Source organism: Marmota flaviventris, chromosome 17 (assembly GCF_047511675.1).
Source record: "Marmota flaviventris isolate mMarFla1 chromosome 17, mMarFla1.hap1, whole genome shotgun sequence".
Classification (NCBI taxonomy): domain Eukaryota; kingdom Metazoa; phylum Chordata; class Mammalia; order Rodentia; family Sciuridae; genus Marmota; species Marmota flaviventris.
Genome location: NC_092514.1, coordinates 43638366 through 43661907, shown reverse-complemented (window position 1 = coordinate 43661907; position 23542 = coordinate 43638366). Strand labels below are relative to the sequence as shown.

Here is a 23542-nt window from a genome sequence, read left to right as displayed (position 1 = left end):
CACACAGTTTCATAATTTACTGTCCTTGTTAGACTATTTTATATACACTTTTATTTAATCAGATTGGTTCAATCATTTAATGTCTGGACAATTTGGTTAAAAATTCCATTGTAGAAGTAGTAGTGAATTTTTGTGATGTTATAAGTTGATATACTTTGGTGTTTGAACATTAGGAAACAGCAATCAAATACATGACTGATGGATGTTTACTGAAACATATTCTGGGAGATCCAAATCTTACCAAATTTAGTGTCATTATTTTGGATGAAGCCCATGAGAGAACTCTAACTACAGTGAGTATTTTAATATATTTTCAGTTTTGTTATTTTTTTAAATTAGCACGTAGTTTACTTGTTTGGGTTTGCTCTTTACTGAATAGAAAATTGCCTTCTCTTACATTTTACTCTACTAAAATAGGAGTTCTTTGGTTGGGATAGTAATCTATTTAAAGTAGTTTGATTGGCAGATGCACTTGTGACTTATTAGACTTTGTTTTTCTTTTCAGGATATCTTATTTGGTTTATTGAAGAAGCTATTTCAGGAGAAGTCTCCTAATAGGAAGGAGCATTTAAAGGTGGTGGTAATGTCAGCAACAATGGAATTAGCCAAGCTCTCTGCATTCTTTGGAAATTGTCCAATATTTGATATACCTGGAAGGCTTTATCCAGTCAGAGAGAAATTCTGCAATTTGATTGGTCCACGAGATAGAGAAAATACTGCATATATTCAAGCGGTATTACTTGGTGTCATTTTTATGTCTTTTTTGTATCTGTGATTCTAGTTAATTGTGTAGTGTTGTAATTCATTTGTTCTCTACTATTTTAATGACAGCCCTCATGGGTCCTAGGATTTTTTTTTTTTTTTTTTTTTTTTTAGTTCTAATAAGTTATACATGACAGTACAAAGCTCTTCGATTCATTGTACAGGATAGTGCAGAATTTTTTGCTTTTCTGATTATATATGAAGTAGAGTCACATCATTCATGCAATCATACATGTATCTAAGGTAATGATGTTCATCTCATTCTACCATCTTTCCTACCCCTTTGCCCCTCCTCTCCTTCCCCTTTGTCCCATCCAAAGTTTCTCCATTCATCCTACACACCCACACACCTCATTACAGATTAGCATCCACTTATCAGATAAAACATTTGGTCCCTGGTTTTGGGCTTGGCTTATTTCGCTTAGCATGATGTTCTCCAACTCCATCATTTTCCTGCAAATGCATAATTTTATTCTCTTTTAATGCTGGGTAATATTCCATTGTGTATATGTACCACAGTTTTTTTATCCTTTCATCTGTTGAAGGGCATCTAGGTTGGTTCCTCAGTTTAGCAATTGTGAATTGTGCTGCTATAAACATTGAAGTGGCTATGTCATGGTAGTATGCAATTTTTAAGTCTTTTGGGTATAGACTGAGGAGTGGGATAGCTGGGTCAAATGGTGGTTCATTCCAAGTTTTCTAAGGAATCTCCATATTGCTTTCCAGATTGGTTGCACCAATTTGCAGTCCTACAGGCAATGTATGAGTGTGCCTTTTCCCCTACATCTTCTCCAACACTTATTGTTGCTTGCATTCTTGATAACTGCCATTCTGACTGGAGTGAGATGAAATCTTAGAGTAGTTTTGATTTGCATTTCTCTAATTACTAGAGAAGTTGAACTTTTTTTTCATATATTGATCAATTGTATATTTTCTAGGGTCCTAGGACTTTTGAGAACCAAATTTAACTTTTCTATGGAGCAAGGGGACAAGGTAGTAGGGGAATGACTGTATTTCTATTAGTATATTATAGTTGTATTTTTTTTCTTTAGATTGTGAAAGTGACCATGGATATCCATTTGAATGAAATGGCTGGAGACATCTTGGTTTTTCTGACTGGTAAGTGTCCCATATCGGGTTTAAAAATGTCTTCTACTTTTGGGTTTTTGTTGTTGCTGTTAAAAATGTCTACTTTTTGTGGGGTTTTGTTGTTGTTGTTTGTTGAGATAGGGTCTTTCTATATTGCCCAGGCTAGCCTTGAACTCCTGGGCTCAAGCAATCCTCCTGCCTCAGTCTCCTGAGTAGCTGGGACTATAAGCATATGCCCCTGTACCTTACTAAAGTCTGCTATTTGTAAGCAAGGAATGTGGCACTAGATTAGAGTGTTACCTCTATTGGGATATCTGGGCTCTTAATGGCTGCCTTTTTATGATTATCAGAATAGTTTTAGATTAAAGATTCATAAAACGTCAGGTTCATTAGTAAATATATGTAAAACGCATTGACCCTTTAGTTAGAAATTAAGTAGGAATGTATTACTTTTTGGTCTACTTTACATATAGCTATAACCTGACTAAATAGTCCTGGGGCTAAATGATTAATTCTATTATTTCAAAAGCTATCTCATTACTTCTTTTCTCTTTGAGGGATGGGATAGTACTATGTGATAGTACATAAGATGCAGAATCTGGGTAGTATAGACTAGTCTGTGGCATTTTTTTGGTGGTCAAAAATAGAACAGTTAAGCTGGGCACAGTGGTGTATGCCTATAATCCTAGCAGTTTGGGAGGCTAAGGCAGGAGGATCACAAGTTCGGAGCCAACCTCAGCAATTTAGCAAGGCCCTAAGAAACTCAGTGAGACCCTGTCTCTAATACAGTATAAAAAAGGGCTGGGGATGTGCCTTAGTGGTTAAGCACCCCTGGGTTCAATCCCTGGTACCAAAACTAACAACCACAACAAAAAACAATAGAACAGTTAAGTCTCAAGACTACTGTAACTTTTCAAGAAGCATCATTCTACCAACAGGAATGCGTCATTCCATTGCTCATTTTACACTGCCTTGTGTAATGTCAGAAGTGAGTCGTAACAATCTCTCTGCCTTTTGGAGATTATTTAAATATTTTGAAATATTCCTGAGTTCAGTATCTCTTGAACTAATTTCCCCAGTGTAACAATTTAGTTAGTCTTCCCCAAATTCTGTATTAACAAAACGAGAGAATTGAAGATGATAACATTTTTATTCCTTTAGAGATTTAAATCCCTTAGAGTGTATCTCCTTTTTGTATCTCCTTTAGATCAAATGAGAGATGAAAAAAAATCTTACTAGGTGAAAATAATTTTAATGTAGACATTTTTATCCTTAAATTAATTTTGCTGTTTAATTATTGAAGTTATTCTTTCCTCCCATTTCAGGCCAATTTGAAATTGAAAAAAGTTGTGAGTTACTTTTTCAAATGGCGGAGTCTGTTGATTATGATTATGATGTTCAAGATACCACCCTAGATGGCTTGTTGATATTGCCGTGTTATGGATCTATGACAACAGGTAATTCCTCATTAGGATAGAAAATATGACTGGTATTTTAAACACTTTTTGTTGAATTATATAGAAAAGTATTCAAATCTTTTATGTGTGTGTGTGTGTGTATATATATATATATATATATATATATATATATATATATATACACACACACACACATATGTATGTATATATTTAGTTGTAAATGGAATAAGACTTTTATTTTTTATTTATTTATTTTTATGTGGTGCTAAGGATCGAAGCTAGTACCTCACATGTGCTAGGCAAGTACTTTACCACTGAGCTACAACCCTAGTCCCCAAGTATTCAAATCTTAAATGTTTAGGTTAATAAGTTTCACAAACTGACCTCACTTTTGTAAATTAACACCCACAGCATGTAATAGAACATTAAGAGTCCATTGTCCCTTGAATGAAGTGATTTTTGCTTTAAGTTTTTTCACATTAACTTTTTTTTTTTTTTTTCTTTTTGTAATTGGGGATTGAACCCAGGGGCACTTTACCACTGAGCCCAGTCCTTTTTATTTTTTATTTTGAGAGAGGTCACACTAAGTTGCTGAAGTCCTGTCTCACACTTCTGAGTCCCTGGTATTTCAGGCATATGCCCCCATATCCAGCTTACATTAACATTTTCAAGAGCCTTGGATATTTTCCTAAGTTTTTTTTAAGAAATGGGTATGTCGGCGCTGGGATTGTGGCTTAGCGGCAGAGCGCTCGCCTAGCACAGGCGGGACCCGGGTTTGATCCTCCCCACCACATAAAAATAAAGGCATAGTGTTGTGTCCATCTACACCTAATAAATAAATAAATAAATATTTTAAAAAAGAGAGAGAGAGAATGGGTATGTCTTTGCACTCCAGAACAAAATATTGGTGGGGATTCTTTGAAATGAATACTATAGTTTCTTGATAGTAGTACCATTCTAGAAATCATATATATATCACAAATATATAAATACAATTAATTGTTTTCCTTTTAAGTAGCCATATATTAGTTTGCTCTTCAAGAATGATCCTCTTTTTTTTATGAATTCAAAGATCAAATGCAAACTTTTGTTTGCTGTTGGGTCATAATAAATATTGTTGAATGAGAATTAGAATTTGTCTTGTAAAAGTTTTATTGTGGAATTTGAGTTGTAAAACTAAACAGAATTTAATCTTAACCTGTTAGAGTTTCATTGGTATTAGTATTTAAATGTTTTTAATATTTTATTCGTATTGTTGTTTTTGTCCAGTTGTTGAGTAGGTGACTCTTTACATTAAAGTTTTGCAAAGTATGTGTCAAGTTAAGAACCATAGATGCAGTATAGTTTTGAAAATCTCTTTAGTGATATTAGGTTCTTCCTGTCAACATTGAAATGCAGGTCTCTATTTTAGATCTTTACATTTTCAAGGGAATTATTAGGGTCATTATTAGATACTTAAGGTTTTAATGGTTTTCTGGAGATTGATCCACTGACTGTCATTGTTGACTTTGTAATTAATTCAAAGATCATAATGGTTGCTTTGTTATTAACTATGAATTAAATATACATATTGTTTTCTTCTATGTAAATAATTTCATTTTTCTTACTGCCATATTGAAAAATATTATGTATCGCCATTGCCTCTTTTTTTTAACTTCCGGACATCTGATTTTTATATTGTTAGAGGTTTCAAATGGTCTCCTATTTCTCAAATCTAATGGCTCTTTTGTTTGTTTACAGTTTGATTTTGTGATATGAGTGATAGTATCATTCTTGAAATGTTGTCCCCTGGAATGATATTTAATTACCTGGTTCTTCTGACTATTCTTTATCTGAGACTGTAGCCAACTCCCTTCCATGACCCAGCTTTGTTCCTCTCCAAAATGTAGCTCTTTCTTAAGGTTGCATCTTTAGCTTACTGTTTTCTTACCAGTCTGTTTTGGAGAGGTTGATTTATTGGACTCACCTGTCACTTCTATGGATGACACCTGAGAGCTGTCTCTAGTTCAGTCTCATTCCTGCACTCTAAACCTCCTGAGTCTCCTAAGTGAGCTTTCTGGTATGTGCATCATGTCATCCCAGATCATTCAACCCCAAGCAAGTGGCGAGATCTCCTACAGGTGTTCTTTGTTTTGTCGAAATCATTTTTTTTTTTCTTTTTTCACTTATTGCTAGAGTTTGCTTTCCTAAGTTGATTACATGGCCTGTTGACTAATTTTTCCTGGTTTAATTTACCATCCTACCTGCAGTGGTAAGTGTAATCTTCTAAAAGCATAACTCTGATTTTGTCAGTCCTCTGTTGGGTACTTGCATATTCCCTACTGTCAACTGAATTAAAATGCCAACTTAATAACCTGGCATTCATTATTCTTCCAGCAGGCTGTAGCCTGCTTTCAGTCTTATTTCCCAGTGTATGTAATTTTCTGTGTTGGTGTGTATGTATAAATGGTAAAGATATGTGACTAGGTGTGAGTAGAGCTATTATTGAAGGATTCTGTTTATTTTAGTTTCCCTTCTGAGGGTGAGCTTCTCGTGATCCATTATCTGCATAATAATAATTATTATAGTAGTTTATAATGGTGCATAGAGGGATTCAGATGGCCCTGATAAGGTACTGAGTAACGGGTAAGGTAGAGTTGGATAAAGTAGGGAGAGGGTGGTAAGTACTTGGGATCTTAAACTTTTTTAGTCTGATTAATGTAACATAGCACTTCTTTTCTTTACTCATGCTACTTTGGGTGATGGGGAGAGATACTTTCATAACATTATTTCCTTCATTTCTTATGGTTTTGGGACAGAAAACTTACACTTGGGCAGGAGGAGAGGGAAGAAGGATTTCTTGCCTGTTGCCTATACTGAAGGGGATCCAAGAATGAGCAATAGTTGGGTTTAGTGAATAGGTCAAAATTAAAGGTGGATACTTAATATTTACTGCCCCCCTAGGCTAGCCATGAGAGTAGCTGCCTGTTTTAAAGAGACACCTTAAAATATTTCTGTAGTTGATTTCCAAAATTTTCATCTGTCAAATATGGAGAAGTGCTATGGAACCCTTTCTGCCAAGATTATGTGAACCAGCTTCCTGGTCTGGACTACCCCAGCCCTGCCCTTTGTGGTGATGTTCTTTCAGTGTAGGAGATATTTTTAATTTCTTTTTCTCCCTCATCCTTTTCGTGATTCTGTGTTTACTATTTCCTTAACCAGAACTCCTCCTTTGCATTTTATTCTCCTCTCACAGGCTGAAATCCTGCTATTTTGTTCCACTAGTGCAACCGACTCCATAAAAACCTTTCCTACTTTTCCTTCTCATAACTGGCTTTGATCTCTTCCTCATTTGAACCTCTTTGTGCTTTGCTGCACTTTTGTGACACTTAACACAGTCTACCTTGTGTTCGAGATGTGCTGTCTCCTCTATAAAACTGTAAACTTCTTGAGGGCAAGTACATGGGAGCATATGTTGAAAACATCCTGCTTAAATATTGGTTAAACAAAGTTCTAGTCTTTTTGTTTTCTGCTGACATCTCTTAATGTCTTACATCAAATGCTATTATCTGGAACCTTATTCTTATTTCTCTCACACCTCTTCCCTCTTCTCACTTCCTTGTCTTTATTCAAGTTATTGCAGGTATTTTTTGTTTTTTTTTTTTTAAATCTTGTCATTCATGTAGGGAAAGCTGAGCTGCACAAAAATATATGAACTGAAATATATTAAAAACTTAAGTTGTCTTATAAATGACAAATATTTTCGTGTAGCTACATAATTTTAGCACTAAAAGTAACTGTCTAATTTTGTACTTCTTACCCTTTCTTAAAGAGTTGGGTGTGAGGTATCTCAGATTCCTTTAAAAAGGTTGTGAAAATCACAGCTAAACCCCTAGAAAAATGCACATATACCCACATATGTTTTTGCATAATCACACTTCTTTATTTTACAGACAGAGACTAAGTGATGTTCCTGGGATCACGTGGTAAATCTTCATTTGATAAGTGGTTGGTTATTTAGTAGAGGGTGATATGCTGTACTTATATTTCCAGAATTCATGAAGAAAAGGAAAGGAGAAATATGTGGGATAAAAAGGATTAGGAAAGTTTTGTTTTGTCTTATAAAGAAATCTTTAATTCATAATAATTTTTTTGAAATTAACAAAGTAAGGAAAATAACTAAAATCATCCAGATCCCACCAACATAATTGATTATCACTATTAACATTTTCGAGTTCATTGCCCTGAGCTTTTTCATTACATATTTAAATATTTTTATTGTTTAGTTTCATATTTTTAACAAACACACGGGATTATGCTTTGTTTTTTTTTAAGCTGGAGATGGACACAATACTTTTATTTATTTACTTATTTTATTGGTGCCAAGGATCGAACCTAGCACCTCACACATGCTAGGCAAGCGCTCTACTGCTGAACGACAGCCCCAGCCCTGGGATTATGTTTAATTTGCTATTTTGTTTTATCTTTGCAGAAATTTAAAATGTAGAATAGTGCCAAATGAATTTCCCACTCTGTAGAATTAGCACCCTATTAGTATTAGCATATTTACTCCAATTTTCTTCAAGAAAATTAGTTGAGGAAAAAGTGGTACGATTTCATTACAAACAATTAAAGGAGTATACAGAATCATAAAGATAAAAGTAAAGAAATTGCTTCTATCAGAGGTTGATGGCCAGCATCTTATTGAGGAGTTCTTCCTGCCCCGGGGAATCTAAGTCACCCTAAAACTTAAAATCTCAAATAATTAGTGACTAACAAAACACAAATACTCAGAAATATATTTACAATAGGTGAATAGATCGAGTCCACATGGGTTCTAGAACTAGACAAAGAAAAGATGGCTCCGGTGGTTTATTTAAGGTGTATTTCAAAGGCAGAGATAAGGTTTCAAGGGTGGAATCTTGCTTCCTGATGTCTTACAGTCAGAAATTAATTGACATCTTGGCAGGTCACACTTATCTCAAGTGCTGTGTGGCCATTGCAGAGCATGATAGAGATTCACATTGTCCCTGGGCAGTTGACCAGAGAAAATGTCCACTGGTCATTCCCAGACACCAGATATCTCTGTCCACTATGCTTCCATGTGCAGTGACCCACATGCAACCCATGGATGGCTCCTGACACGCCTCATATTATTCCATCCAGGAATAACTAATGTAGGAAAAACATTGTTTAGGCAGGTGTGTGTGTGTGTGTGTGTGTGTGTGTGTATAAATTGGCAGATAAATTGATAGAAATATCTTTTAAGTGAGATCATAGTACTGGTTGCTTTTTAAAAAGGTGTTTACTTTTACTTGAATTTACTTACAGTAGACTTCAAGTAAATCTTTACCATATGAGCATATTTTATAAAGATTGTTTTGATTAAAAATATTAAGAAGTTGAAGTTACTATCTTCTTTATAAATTATATTTGATTGTAGATCTTACCTGTTGACTTCCTAATTTGAAAGATGAGGTCATAATCATTTTGACTCTTCTATATCTTCCCCTTCTGACTTTTTTAGTGAGTTTTATATTATCAAATGTATTTAGTGTTCACTAACAGTCTTCACTTACTATTTTTGTTAATTTTAGGTTGGCTAGATTTTGTTATATATATATTTTTTAAACAGAGGGCTCTTGTACTTTTTGTTTGTTTATTTTAATTTCTTTTATGTTTGAAACTGTTTGGCTTTTGCCTTTATACTTAAAACTACATCTTGGCTGGGTTTTATGTTCTTGGGTCACACTTTCTTTTCCTTAGAACTTGATAGACGTTGTCCAGTTGTCTTCTGGCATTGAATGTTGCTGCGGAGAAGTCTGAGGCCAGCCTGATTTTTTTTCCCCTCCTTGTAAGTGATTTGTTTTTTCTGTCTGATTGCCTAAAAGTTTCTGTTTTTATCTTCAAAGTTCAGTAGTTTTAATTAGGATTTTTTTTTTTTTTTGGTGTGAGTGTTATATATTAAAGTATCCTAGAATTTGATACGGCTATTTTTAAAAACCAACTTTATTGAGCTATAATTTACATACAGTAAAATGATTGTTTTAAGTATACAGTTCATTAATTTTTTGGCAATGTATATGTACTTGTGTAAGTATCAACCACCGCAGACATGATGAACAACAGTTCTTGGCTTTTTTGATATGCAGATTCAAATCTTTGTTTCAAGGAAATTCTCCTGTGTTTTATCTTTGAATGTAGCTTATATCTCCATTTGTTGATTTTCCTATTTCAAGGACACCAATTATTCTTATATTGGATTGTCTCTCTTTCCTATTTTTTAGTTTCCTTCTGTCTTTTTCAGGTGACTTGTGTCAAGCCTTCCTCTGTGTTACAAGCTTGATTTTCAGTGCTATTAGAATCCTCAAGGCATTTTTGACTCATCCACATGACTTTTTGCGGTAGGGCAGAGTTTGAGCCAAGCAGTGTTGTATCTCTGTGTTCTGCAACAGAATCATCTTTTTTTCCCTTTTTGATTGAAAATTTTTGTTTACTGCATTATATTCCATTTATTCACATATACACATACAACTACATAAATATGTTTCTGCTTTGGGCTCTTTTTAGAGGGTATCTGGGACAAGAAATTCAATAAAAAGACAGTTCAGTTGCCCTTAGTATAAGTCATCTACATCTTTCTTAAGAACATTACTTCATGAAGTGTGTTGAATGGTCTTTCCTTAATACCTTAATTTCTTGGTAGACTTTGAAATGTCTTTCTGCCTCTGTGCCAGTTTTTTTCCCTCCTTACTAATAACATCCTGGTACCTTATCAAGTATTGGGATAGGTGGGGTAAAGTGTGTCAGAATCTTTCATAGGAAAATCAGGAAATGGAAGTAATCAGAGAATTGCTGTATCTTAATGAAAATAATCAGTTCCCTCTCTCCTTCCTGAGAACTCATGTTAGAAATATATGCAACATTTTCCAATCCTTTATAAACAAAGAAAAACTGGTATGTGTTTGTAACTGGATATGGTAGTAAAGTGTACAGGTGAAATGTAAAATAGTAAACAAATGTTAAGTCTTATCAAACAGCATTTTCAGAATTTTAATTGATTATGTTGAATAAAATGGTAAATGAATCAGGAATTTTGCTTGAATCAAGCCTATAACAAATTCGGGACTTTTTTTTTTTTAAAGAAATAGGCTGATCATGCCGGGTGTGGTGGCATATACCTATAACCTCAGCCACTCAGGAGACTGAGGCAGGAGGATCACAAGTTTGAAGCCAGCTTCAGCAACTTAATGAGGCCCTAAGTAACTTAGTGAGACTTTTTCTCAAAAAAAAAAAAAAAAATAGTGGTGGGGGCTGTGCAGGCAGGGCAAAAAGGGGACAGCTGGTGTTTTTATTGGTCCTGTCCCTGGGTTTAATCCCAGTTTTTTTAAAAAAAAGTTGGTTGAAAAACTTGATTATGGATAAATGTGTTTAGAAAGAACATTTATAATTTACGTAAAATTTTAGTACAAGGTGGAATTTTAAAGGTAGAATGATCTTAGTATTTTATTTATGAAATGTATTTTCAGTCTGTCAGTTCATTTAACAACTATTTATTCATTACTTAATATAAAGCCAGGCATTGATCAAGGGACAGAGGCTATACCTTACATAAAAGAAAGTCCTCTCATGTAACTACAATGTTGTAAATAGATAATGAATGTATAAATATATAATTTGAACTACAAAAAGGTGTGTTATCTGAACCATTTTAGAAGAAATAAGCTACCTAAATATAAGAAATATGTAATCATTTTAACACTTAGTCTTTTTACCAGATTATCCAAATCTGAAATAGGTTTGGGGGGGTTTATGTTTGGATTTATATAAAACTATGGCCTTTTTTTTTTTTTTTTTTTGAGACAGGGTCTCATTATGTTACCCAGACTGACCTTGAATTCTTGGGCTCAAAAGAACCTGCCTTAGCCTCTGAATAACTAGAACTGTAGACATGCACTAGCATGCCCCTCCACATATCTTTTAAAATGTCACCATTCTAGTACTTTTTTATTTGAGAAATTAATTTTGGAATGATAAGGAGGAGTAGAAATATGTGACTTGTTTTAAATTTGTCTATGTATACAAATCTTGGGCCAGCCAATTGGCCTCTGTGGGCTTTAATTATCTCATGTATAAAATTGGTGGTTAGCCTAGTTTCATTTATTTTATTTTTATTTTTATTTTTTTTAGTTTTAGATGGACAGTATGCCTTTATTTTATTTGCTTATTTTTGTATGCAGTGGTAAAGATTGAATCCAGTGCCTCACCCATGCTAGACAAGCACTCTGCCACTGAGCCCCAGCCCCAGCCCAAGTTGCATAATTTTTAAACCATGCTCATATGTGCTGTTCCTTTTCTCCCTTGTAATAGTTCGTCTTTGATCAGTTTTATCTACCGTGAACACCTGATCTTAGTAAGATTTTATTTGGAAATAGTGTTTTACTTCATTTTTTTGAGATTTTCTTGACTATTAATTTTCTGGAAATCAAATGTTAAGCATTTAAAAAGCATTCTTTATAAAATATATGCATATACTACTATACTAATATGTATAATGGTAAGAACAAATAAAAGTTTAAAAGGATCCTGTGCAAAATATAAATACAAATGCTAAGAATTTCTTTTCATATCCCAATAGTTTTGCTTGTGTTCTCCTTGGAACAATAACTCCTGATATGTGACTGTCATTGATGTAGATGAGTTTGACAAATACATGGTATAAATTAGTATTTTCTGTTTACATCTATTTTAGATCAACAGAGGAGAATATTTTTGCCACCTCCACCTGGAATTAGAAAATGTGTCGTTTCCACCAATATTTCTGCAACATCTTTAACAATAGATGGAATCAGGTACAACTTTTTAAAGTTTTCTTAAAGAAAGCCATAACTAATCACAAAGCATTACTGTGTTTTTTTCCCTGTTTTCTCCACTAATTCCCTTCTTATCTATTTTCTAATGCTCTTCACTTGTATTCTTCTTTTGTTTTTGGGATTATTGATTGTTTTGAACAGGAAATGAAGTAAGAGGTGCATACTATATCTTTTTCTAAAAACTGGGCAACTTTGAAGCTTTCTCTCCCCAAATTTAAGATTATCTTGGGTTCATGGGTTCTGGCTGACCCTATTTTTCTACATTGTCATTACTAGCATATATCTTAGATGATGTGATATTCCCTTTACCATTCAGCTTCACTTGGTAGAGTAACTTTGTTCATCTAAGGTTTAACTGGAGGTATTGTCTCTTATTTGTTACTTTCTTATGAAATTGAACTACGATGCAGGTTCCTTGTTGTTTTTGGATGTAATCAATAATGCCTCAAATTTTTTAGTGTAGTTAGCAGAGGTTTAAAGGCTGGACTGATAGCTGATGTTCAATTCTTTCAGACTATTGAACCATATTTCTTTTGGGTATTCATATTTTAGCTAAGTCTGACTGCCACAGGAAGGTTGGCCTAGAATCCCAAGGATCCTATGTATCTCTTCTGGATAAAATGATCACCCAGATTTGAGAAGGAAGTCTAATTTCCTTTGCTTTTCTCCTTCACTTTAAATTTTTTTTTTTTCATTAAGGAGTTAGGGGAACAGATCTCCTAGAGTATATTGACCTCTATAATTTTCTGTTTCCAGCACAGGCAAAAGCCATTAAATGGCGTGTTTCAGAATGTTGCCTTAGTGAATGATAGACTTACTACTGTTCTTAGTTCTTTACCCGAATTGTTCTCTATTTAATGGGCTTAAAATTTTATTTGGGATTTTGAACCTGCTAGAATTGCCTAGGGCTGACTTTGAAGTTTATATAATTTTATTGAGGCAAATTAAATTAATTTAAAAGTGAACAATTAAGTGGTATTTAGTACATTTCCAGTATTGTGTAACCACTACCTCTGTCTGGTTTCAAAAAATTTTATTACCCCCAAATAAAACTCCATATGCATTAAGCAGGTATTTCATATTCCTTTTGCTACCCCAGCCCCTAGCAACCACCAGACTACTTTTTGTTTTTATTTCCCATTCTGAATTTTTCATACAAATGGAATTATACCTTTTGTGTCTGGTTTCTTTAACAGCATGGTGTTTTGGAGCTTCATCCATATTGTAACATGTATCACTATTTCCTTTCTTTTGATGATCAAATGATGTTTAATTGTGTATATGCCCCAATTTCTTCATTCATTCATCTTTTAGTCATTAGGTGGTTTTTACCTTTTGACTATCATTAATAGTGCTGGTATTGAATATTCACCTATAAATATTTCAGTACTTGTTTCAGTTCTTTTGGGTATATTCTTAGGAATAGAATTGCTGGGTCACACGGTAATCCTGTTTAACTTTTTGAAGAACCGCCAAACCGTTTTTCACATTGGCAGAATCATTTACATTCCTACCAGCAGGGTATGAGAGTTCCAATTTCTTAACTTTAGTTTTATACTTAACATTAAAAGTAGTGTGTAGTAGTAAATTTGGTAAAAAAGAAGAAAACAAAGTGGTTAAAAATGACCAGTCTTCCTGACTTTCCAGAAACTTGATTTGCTTTCATTCTCCTCAGATATGTCGTTGATGGTGGCTTTGTGAAGCAGTTAAATCACAACCCCAGATTAGGGTTGGACATCCTGGAGGTGGTTCCAATTTCAAAGTAAGTACAAAGTAATATCCTTTTTGTTTCCATAATAGTTGATAATATAATTTCTAGTTGGTTGGGGATAAGGAAGTAAATGACTTGGGAAACCAACAAAAGATTGGGGACTTTCTTTTTTTTTTTTCCATTTGTAGGAGTGAGGCATTACAGCGAAGCGGCCGAGCTGGCAGGACTTCCTCAGGAAAATGCTTTCGGATCTATAGTAAAGATTTTTGGAACCAGTGTATGCCTGACCATGTGATCCCTGAGATTAAAAGAACTAGTTTGACATCTGTAGTTCTGACCTTAAAGTGCCTTGCCATACATGATGTCATAAGGTATGTAGGCATCTTGCAAAAAAGAGAAATTTGTTAGGATGAAGCCAGGTTATTCCTCAATTATTGTTTTTCAGTATTTGACATCCCTGAGAATTGAAGGTTAGCTATTTGCAAGATTGGTTTTCACATTGGTTGTTTTTTAGCTAAATCCAAAAGTGTTAATTCATTTAACATTAAATTCACTATTTTAACCATTTTAAAGTGTACAGTTTAACTTGGTTTTAGTAGATTCACAATATTTTGAAACCATTGCCACTAGTAGTGAATACTCTTATCACCTTAAAAACTATTGACATATAAGGTTATACAAACCCAGAAGTAAATGGTGTTAATACTACTACTTGGCTTCAAAATTTGTGAAATTTTAATATTTCTGATTTATGCTATAGTAGATGCTTGTGTTGCTTTATTGGAATATGTGTGCTTGCTCATGTTTTAACCTTAATAGGGAATTTTTGTGCTGATGTTTATTATTTAGTTCATTTAGTGACCACCACTGTTCATTTGTGGTGAAAGGCAAGTAATATCTCTAATTCTAGTCATAAAGGTTTTGTTGTGGTGGTTGTGTTTGTTTGTTTGTTTTTTTCCTGAGGATTGACCCAGTGGCACTTTACCACTGAGCTATATCTCCAGCCTTTTTGTGTGTGTGCGTGATTCTGGGGATTGAATTCAGGGCTTTGTTCGTGTGAGGCAAGAACTCTACCAACTGAGCTATATCCCCAGCCCTTTTTAATTTTTATTTGAGACAGGTTCTCACTTAGTTGCTGGGGCTGGCCTTGAACTTGTGCTCCTACTCCAGCCTCTTGAGTTACTGAGATTGCAGGTGTGAGCCACTGCACTGGCCAGAAAATGTTTTTTGTAGCTTCTTCATTGTATTATATATCACAAAAGACAAAGTAATAATACTCTAGTATGGTTTTTTGTTTACACTAACGTTATGTTGGGCAGACAAGGTTCAGACATGTGAAGTAAAGGATAGAACAACTGTCAAATTAGTCAAATGTTTAGCTATGTGATATATTAGAATAGGATAGAATATTGTAGAGGCTTGATACTTCATATGATAGAGGAAGTAATGAAGGAAAATTCTAACTTGTTCTTCGTTTTAGTCTCAATTGTCTGAGAATGGAAGTGTCAGGAACCTTGAGAGAAGATGACCATACATTCTTTAAATTTATAATAAGGAGAGTGATTACTAGTGCATCCAACTGTGTATTGTATATGTTTAGGAAGCCATCTTAAAAATATTTCAGTTATAAGACTAGAGATTTTCTAAATGAGAATGTAATTCCTAGAAAGAGGAAACCATGTAATAAATAAAATTTAACTAATCAAATAATACCAATGAGAAAGAAGGAAAGAATCATGAAGAAATCCAAATGATCCAACCAAAAGCTTTTAGGTGAGGCCAGATTTAAAAATAATAATGTCTTGATTTTTTTTTTTTTTTAATTTAGGAAGAAGGGCAGATTCTGGAAACAGCAGTCTATTGAGCTTGACATTGATTTTTAGCATATTCACAAAGGATAGCAGAGCAGCATATAACAAACAATACTATGTAAGAAAAAATAGGATTTAAATAATTAGGATTAATCAATTTGGGGGTGTGGGGAGGTACTGGGGACTGAACTCAGGGGCACTTGGCAACTGAGCCACATCCCTAGCCCTATTTTGTATTTTATTTAGAGACAGAGTTTCACTTGCACCTCACTTTTGCTGAGTCTACTTTGAACTTGCAATCCTTCTGCCTCAGCCTCCCAAGCCACTGGGATTACAGGTGTGCACCACCGCACCTGGCTAGGATTAATCAATTTTAATTACTTAATATCATCTGCACTGAGTTATTTTTCCACTTGTCTTAAAAACTGGATTCTACTATACTATAGAATATTTTTATACTAGTAAGAAATGCTAGAGGTGAAAATAAAAGACTTTCCTCCTCCCTCTTTTTGTTTCTTGTTTCCTTTCCTTTTCTTTTTTCTTTCTTTCTTTTTTTTTTTTTTTTTGAGACAAGGTCTTGTTATCTGCAGGCTGTGATTGTTGAATTCCTGCCTTAGTCTTCTGAGTACCTGGGATTAAGGTGTGTGCCACTGCACCAGCTTCCACTTTATAAAACTTCAGTTAAAAAAAAAATGTATGGACTACAGAAGAGAATAGACTTGCTATTTGTTGTGAAGAATGAGGCAGGATTGAGATGTAGAGAGGATGATGTGAGTGTTCCAGCCAAGGAGGATCAAAGGGAAGTACATTGTGAATGAGAAGAATGTGACTCAGAAAAAATTATTTCCTCTTTTGCTGAATGCTGACGATGGTTATAGAATTTTTTTTTTTTTTTAAATGAGAGGAAGATTTGAAAAATAGAAGTAAAACCTTTCCATCAAGTCTGCATAAAATCCTACCATATTCAGGGAATGGTCTCCCATTTCGTATCTCATTTAAACATACAGGTTTCCCTATTTGGATCCGCCTAATGAGAGACTCATTTTGGAAGCTCTTAAGCAACTTTACCAGTGTGATGCTATTGACAGGTAACAAAAAAAAAAAGAAAGTCAAAAGAACAGGTGTTGAGCCTTTTAAAAAAGGTTCTAGATATCCTCATCAGTAGGAAATTGTTTCATTTGAATAGATTGTTTTACTTGAAATCAGAATTTGTCCTCAATTTGTCTTTATTGCAGTTCTTTTTTTAAAATATATTTTTTAGTTGTGAATGAACCTTTATTTTACTTATTGCTATGCGGTGCTGAGAATCTAACCCAGTGCCTCACACATGCTAGGCACGTGCTCTACCACTGAGCCACAACCCCAGCCCCTCTTTATTGTAATTCTGATTGAAACACTGTGGTATAAAGTAGTTTTATTTAATATTGTTACTATTTAATAAGTAATTTCTGAGTTTCGTTTCAGTGCTAAATATTATATAATGAGTTCATGAAAATGATAAGAAAACCAAGTCTTTGTTCTCATGATTGTGTATTAGAGGAAGGTTTGATAATTATCACTCTCAGTTTTTCAAGGATATTCTCTGTGTGTATTTGTATCTATTATACTACTGTCTTCTGCCTTGTTGTTTAGTTTTTTTGGAATGTATTAAGGCTTTTGACAGCAGAGAATTTGTATCTTTTTGTTCTTCTTATCAATGACCACCGTGTTTTATTTCCTTGAACTTCTGGGGGTAATTTAATGTAATCTAAATTATGTCTGATTTATCCTGAATGGTGAACATTGCATTTGTTTTCTCCCAAGGTAGAAAGACCTAATAACATTTTCTTTCTATTAAGGAGTGGCCATGTGACCAGATTGGGTTTGTCTATGGTGGAATTTCCTCTCCCTCCACATCTGACTTGTGCAGTAATCAAGGCTGCTTCTCTAGATTGTGAAGATCTACTGCTTCCAATAGCAGCAATGTTGTCTGTGGAAAATGTCTTCATTAGACCTGGTAAGAAGTGTATTGATAAGTTTTTTTAAAAAATTTAATTAATAGACTTTTATGTGTAGTTTGAAGTTTATAGAAAATTGAGCAAAAAGTACAGAAGGATCACATTAATCTTGTAAGCTCTCACAGGCACACATCCCCTATTATTAGCATCTTTTGTTTGAGTAGTACATTTGTTTTAATTGATAAGCCAATATTGATACATTATTATCAACTAAAGTGATCACTTATTATGTTATATATTCTGTAGGTTTTGACAGATATATAACAACATGTATCTACCATTCAGTATCATGAAGAAACATTTTACTGCCTTAAACATGCTCCACTAATTCGTATCTACATCCCTTCCCACAATCCCCTGGCAATCAATGCTCTTTTATTATTTAGTTTTGTTTTAATTTGTTCTAATTAGTTATACGTGCATTGATCTCTTTATTGTCCCCATAATTTTGCCTTTTCCAAAGTGTCATTTATTTAGAAAAATATAACATGTAACCTTTCCAGGTTGACTTTTCTCATTTAGTAATATGCATTCAAGATTGTCCATGTCTTTTTGTATCTAGCTAGCTTCATTTTTATCACCAAATATGGAATTCTGCTATATGGGGAATGTGTTTATCCATTCACCTATTAAGGGCATGTTTGTTGCTTTTTCATCCTTGGGCTATTATTAATGAAGCTGTAATAAATATGCAGGGGTTTTTATAGATAGCTTTTCAACTCCTTGTTGAATCATATGGTAGTAGTATGTTTAGATTTGTTTAAAAAACTACCAACTGGGTGTGGTGGTGCACACCTGAAATCCCAGCAGCTTGGGAGGTTGAGGCAGGAGGATTGTGAGTTCAAAGCCGGCCTTAGCAATTTAGTGAGGCCCTAAAGCAACTTAGCAAGACTCTTATCTCTAAATAAAATATAAAGAAGGGCTGGGGATGTAGCTCAGTATTAAACTCCCTTGGGTTCAATCCCTGTATCAAAAAAAAAAAGGAAAAAAAGAAAGAAACTACCTGTCTATACCATTTTGCATTCCCACCAACAATCAGTCTGAGAGTTCCTGTTCCTTCATATCTTTGCCAGTATTTGCTGTTGTTAGTATCTTGGATTTTGGCTATTCTGATAGGTTTGTGATGGTACTTCATTTTTGTTTGAATTTGTAGTTCTCTGATGATGTAAGATAATAAGCATCTTTTCATATGCTTATTTGCCTTCTGTATAGCTTCTTTGGTGAGTTATCTGTTTAGCTCTTTTTAAATGGGTTTTTTTCATATTCATGAGTTTTAAGAGTTCTTTGCATATTTTGAACAACAGTTCTTTAACACATATATCTTTTGTAAATATTTTGTCCCCATCGATGATTTTTCTTTTCATTATCTTGACATTGCTTTTTGGAAAGAGAAATTTTTAATTTTAATGCAGCCCAGTTGATTAGTTATTTCTTTCATGGATCTTGCCTTTGGTATTGTATCTAAAAGGTTATTGCCTTACCCAAGATCATCTAGATATTCTCTTATGTTTTGTTGCAGGAGTGAAATGACCTGTTGTTCTAGCACCATTTGTTCAAAATACTGTCCTTTCTTTATTGAAATGCCTTTGTTCCTTTGCCAAAGTTGACTGTGTTTGTCTGGGTCTTTGGGCTTTGTATTCTGTTCCATTAATCTATTTGTCTTTTCCACCGAGACAACACAGTCTTGATTTTTAGAATTTCAGAATAACTTTTGAAGTTGAGTAGGGTCAGCTCTCCAACTCTGTCCTTAACTTTCAACATTGTTCTGGATATCCTGGATCTTTTCCCTTTCCATATAAACTTTAGAACCAGTTTGTTGAAATCCACAAAATAATTTGCTGGCATTGTGTTGAACCTAAAAGATCATTGGGAAGAATTAATATCTTGACAGTATTGAGTTTTCCTATCCATATACATGGAGTATCTTTTCATTCATTTAGGTCTCTAGTAATTCATTGAGCATTGGTTAAAGATTTATCTTATGCCTAGCTCTTAGACAGGAAGCTAATAATTTTTATATTGTTATCCTTTAACTTAGTTGTTTGGCATAGGTTATATACAGTGTTCCTGGCTGAAAGTTAATTTCCTTTCACTGGTACAGGAAGATACAGTGAACCTTTGCCCTTTTTATGGTACATTAGTAATAAAGTTTTCTCTCCCTCTTTATTTATTTACTTTTTAGTTGTTGATGGATGTTTATTTTATTTATATGTGGTGCTGAGAATTAAACCCAGTGACTCACACATGCTAGGCTGAGAACTGAATCCAGTGCCTCACACATGCTAGGCAAGTGTTCTACCGCTGTGCCACAACCCCAGCCCCTCTCTCTTTTTTAAAAAAAAAATTTTGTAGATGGGCAGCATGCCTTTGTTTATTTTTATGCGGTGCTAAGGATTGAACCCAGTCCCCACATGTGTTAGGCAAAGCACTTTGCCACTATCTCACTCTGTTTTTAAGAATCAAAAGAATAGGTAGTTCAGTTCTTATGTTCTTAGAATATTGTATTGAAATGTCCATGTCTTTAAACTTTTGTTTTCTTCCTTTCTTGGTGTGTCCAAATGGGATACAACTTAATTTGACACATGGTCAACTTTGTTTTCATCTGTGGAGTAATTTTTTCCTAAGCAGTTTCTGAGTAGACATTCTTCCTCGTGTGTAGCCAACACAATAAAGTGTGCTGTCTCACTGGCCTTTTCTCTTTATAGTTGAGAGTGTTGGATCCAGACTGGTTTATCATTGCCATGATTTATAATGGTTTGTCCAACAAATAAAAATCCCCCTCTACTCAGTATGCTGCCCACTACAAATAGATTACAAGTCATATAAGAATTGCAGAATTTTTGGAACAATAATAATAAGATTAACACGGCCCCTGTGTAAGGATGACACATAAATTTATGAAGTGTTTCATATTTTTAGCCCCAGGGCTACATTTTTGTTCTGCCGAATGGAATTTGTCCTCACATATTGGTATACTGAATTTCTTACCAAGAACCTAATTAAATAATTGATGCATTTTACAAAAAGAAAGAATTGCAGAATTTTGATACTAGTAACATACCAATTAAAATAGTTGTTTTTTTTTTTTTTTTTACTAAAACACTGCATACAATAAATAATGTTGACTGGTTTTTCTTTCTTTCAGTAGTATGAAAGCTAAACATACTCTAAAAACTACTGCAGAGTATTGAAGTTGGAGTCAGGAGTCCATGGTTCTGTCCAGCTCTACTGCTATCTAATTATCTGACTATTGACCTAGCTTTTCTGGATTTCACATTTTCATTTGTAAATCCAGAGTTAGATGCAGGACATCCAACGCTGTTGATTAAGGCTGGATGAACAAGATTTTTTTTCCTTGTTGGAAAATTTAAACAGATAAAATTAGCCTGCTGTTAGTTTCTCTCTTTTTTAATCTCATATGTTGCCCAGGCTGGTCTTAAACTCCAGGGCTTAAGTGGTCCTCCTGCCTCATCCTCTTGAGTAGCTGAGATAGTTTCTCTTTTTTTGGTGACATTTTATTTTAATATAATTTCAAATTTGAACAGAAACATTTCAAGAATGGTTATATTTATTTTATACCGTCTATATAGTTTTAGCAATTTTTAACATTTTGTCCCTTAGTTTTGTTATTCTCTTCTGTATATATATGTACATATATGCGTGTGTGTATGTATATATGTGCATTTTTCATTTTTTCTAAATAGTTTAAGAATAAATTGTAAACATTGTGCTCCCTTAATGCAAAATATTACTTGTATATTTAATAAGAACAGGGGTAATCTCTGAGTATAGTACATTTGCCAAAATTAGGAATCTTAAAATTGATACAATACTATTATCTAATCCAGAGTCCATATTCAAATTATTCATTTTCCCTAGAATATACAAAAAGTTTCAGAATTGCTTAGCTATATCATTGTAGAGGCACCCCTGTATAAAACCTGATTTTACATTTATTGTCTACATTAGAAAAGGTGAAATTTACATATAGTAAAATGCATAAATCTTAGATGAATAATTCAGTGAATTTTGTGAAATGGATGCTGCACCTTTATAATTCATACCTCTGTCAAAATATAGAACATTTATATCACTCCAGAAAGTTCCATTGATGTTACTTTGCAGTCATATTTCACCCCATCTCCCCCAGTCAGCTTCGTTTCAGGTTAGTTTCGCTGCCTCTGAAACTTTTCATAAATAGATTATATTTGAATTGTTTCTTGCTTGTAGCTATTTATGGGTAAAGCTTTTTTGAACATTCTTGGAGTCTTCTGTAGAGATATTTTTATTTCTCTTAGGTAAAGTAAATACTTCAGAAACAAATTGCTCTGCTATTGAATAGATGTATGTTTAAGATATTGCTAGGCCTTTCCCCAAAGTAGTTACACCATTTTAAATATGACCAGCAGTGTTTGAGTGTGCAGTTTGCACTACATATCTTCCTCAACATTTGTTATTGTCAGTCATTTTCATTTTATGCATTCTATATTTCTTTGTGGTTTTCACTTTCATTTTCGAGGACTAATAATGTTGAGCACTTTTTCATGTGTTAATTGGCCATTTTTGTGTCTGTGTTTGTGAAGTGTCTGTTGAAATATTTTGCCATGATCTACACCTTTGCCCTTTCTTTCTTTCTTTCTTTCTTTTTTTGTGTGTGTGGTGCTAGCTATTGAACCCAGGGCTTCGTGCATGCTAGGTAAGCACTTAAGCACTGAGCTACATACCCAACTCTTTTTATTTTTTATTTTGAGATAAGATCTTGCTAAGCTTGCTTAGGACCTCAGTAAGTTGCTGAGGCTGGCCTCAAACTTGTGATCCTCCTGCCTCATCCTCCTTAGTTGCTGGAATCACAGGCATGTGCTACCATGCTCAGCTCACTTACATATTTTTCTACTAGCTCAGTTGTACTCTGGAGCCCCTATCATGAAGTTTTGTTTGGTTTCTATAGTAGTCGATGTTTGATCAGAGGTTGTACCTAAGCCTCTTAAGCCTATGATGTTTTCATCTTTATTATCAGGTCTGTGTTGTGTAATTTTGAGACTGTTTTCATGGTTGAGGGAGTTTATGAATTTGTCCTGTTTTCAGCCAAGGACCAGAGACTCAGTTGTTCCCTCTCCCTTCACTTCTCAGAAGATACAGCTTTGGGCTTGTGCCTAGGCTTCCAGGACACAGGATTTTAGCAGGTGTCCCTTTTCTTCAATGATCTCTCTTTAAATGTTTGGCTGATATGCTTCTCTTGGTATTATACCAACCCTACCAGTCTTCACTGATTAGCTAGCTCTATAGGTCTATTGCTTTTTTGGTGGGGGGGGTGTATCAGGGATTAAACCCAGGGACACTTAACCACTGAGCTATATATCAACTCTTTTTTAATTTTTTATTTGAGACAGGTTCTTGCTAAGTTAATTAGGATCTCACCAAGTTGCTGAGGCTAGCCTCCAACTGGTGATCCTCCTGCCTCAGCCTTCCAAATTGCTGGACTATAGGCTTGCGCCATTGTGCCTGGTGTCCTTTTGTTCTTGACAGTGCCCTGGGATATGAATTGCTTATAGTCTTATCCAAGTAAAGATGGGCATCTTGGCAGGGGAAAGGTATTACCAGTTTTTGTTGATGTTTGTCCCCATCTTTGTCTGTCATGCTAACAGAGCAGGAGCTTGTGGAGAGGTGAATGGGGGTCTGCTTTTCCCTGGCGACCCCACTTACATCTTTCCTGTAGAGCAGAGGTGTGGTCTTGGGGATTGGTGGGAATTCTGCTGTGGCTATCATTATTGCATCTTTCTTAGTACAAAACACAGTGAGAAGTTCTTATATTTTGGATATGAAGTGTTCCCCCAAAACTTCATGTGTTAGAAATATGATTACCAATGTAACATTGTTTAGAGGTAAAAAGATTGATTATAAA

The 23542-nt window shown here is 34.4% G+C and overlaps 1 protein-coding gene and 1 pseudogene across 2 annotated transcripts in view; both read left to right on the top strand.

Moving 5' to 3' along the window:
• Window positions 1-23542, top strand: part of Dhx40 (DEAH-box helicase 40) — a 42916-nt gene that overhangs the window by 4258 nt on the left and 15116 nt on the right. Inside the window, exons 4-12 of one of the 2 annotated variants that reach the window (XM_027950293.2) lie at window positions 174-293; window positions 506-733; window positions 1815-1881; window positions 3177-3308; window positions 12001-12100; window positions 13797-13883; window positions 14021-14203; window positions 16651-16731; window positions 17482-17639. In XM_027950293.2, the coding sequence (XP_027806094.2) occupies window positions 174-293; window positions 506-733; window positions 1815-1881; window positions 3177-3308; window positions 12001-12100; window positions 13797-13883; window positions 14021-14203; window positions 16651-16731; window positions 17482-17639 (1156 nt within the window). The remainder of the gene's footprint in view (window positions 1-173; window positions 294-505; window positions 734-1814; window positions 1882-3176; window positions 3309-12000; window positions 12101-13796; window positions 13884-14020; window positions 14204-16650; window positions 16732-17481; window positions 17640-23542) is intronic. The other variant, XM_027950294.2, reaches the window with a different exon arrangement.
• LOC114104297 (U6 spliceosomal RNA) lies at window positions 20458-20557 on the top strand (annotated as a pseudogene).